Consider the following 244-nt stretch of genomic DNA (forward strand, 5'->3'; position numbering starts at 1 on the left):
AGGCACGGCATGGCGGTCGGGGCTGTGCATTTGTCCCCCCAGCTGTGCATCTGTCCTGCAGGCATGCAGAGACGGCGCCGGCGCGTGCTGGACACCTCCGTAGCCTACGTGCGGGGAGAGGAGAACCTGGCTGGCTGGCGGCCCCGCAGCGACAGCCTCATCCTTGACCATCAGTGGGAGCTGGAGAAACTCAGCCTCCTGCAAGAAGTAAGAGTCTGGGCTAGAAACAGGCCAGGGCCGGGCC

The 244-nt window shown here is 65.6% G+C and overlaps 1 protein-coding gene across 1 annotated transcript in view; it reads left to right on the forward strand.

Moving 5' to 3' along the window:
• The first annotated feature begins 9 nt into the window (after positions 1-9).
• The window catches only part of LOC104076261 (kinesin-like protein KIF1A), a 2,683-nt gene continuing 2,448 nt past the window's right edge, over positions 10-244 (forward strand). Inside the window, 1 exon segment of the mRNA XM_009577074.1 lies at positions 10-207. Coding sequence (XP_009575369.1) covers positions 10-207 — 198 coding nt within the window.

Source organism: Fulmarus glacialis, unplaced genomic scaffold, assembly GCF_000690835.1.
Source record: "Fulmarus glacialis isolate BGI_N327 unplaced genomic scaffold, ASM69083v1 scaffold18604, whole genome shotgun sequence".
NCBI lineage: Eukaryota > Metazoa > Chordata > Aves > Procellariiformes > Procellariidae > Fulmarus > Fulmarus glacialis.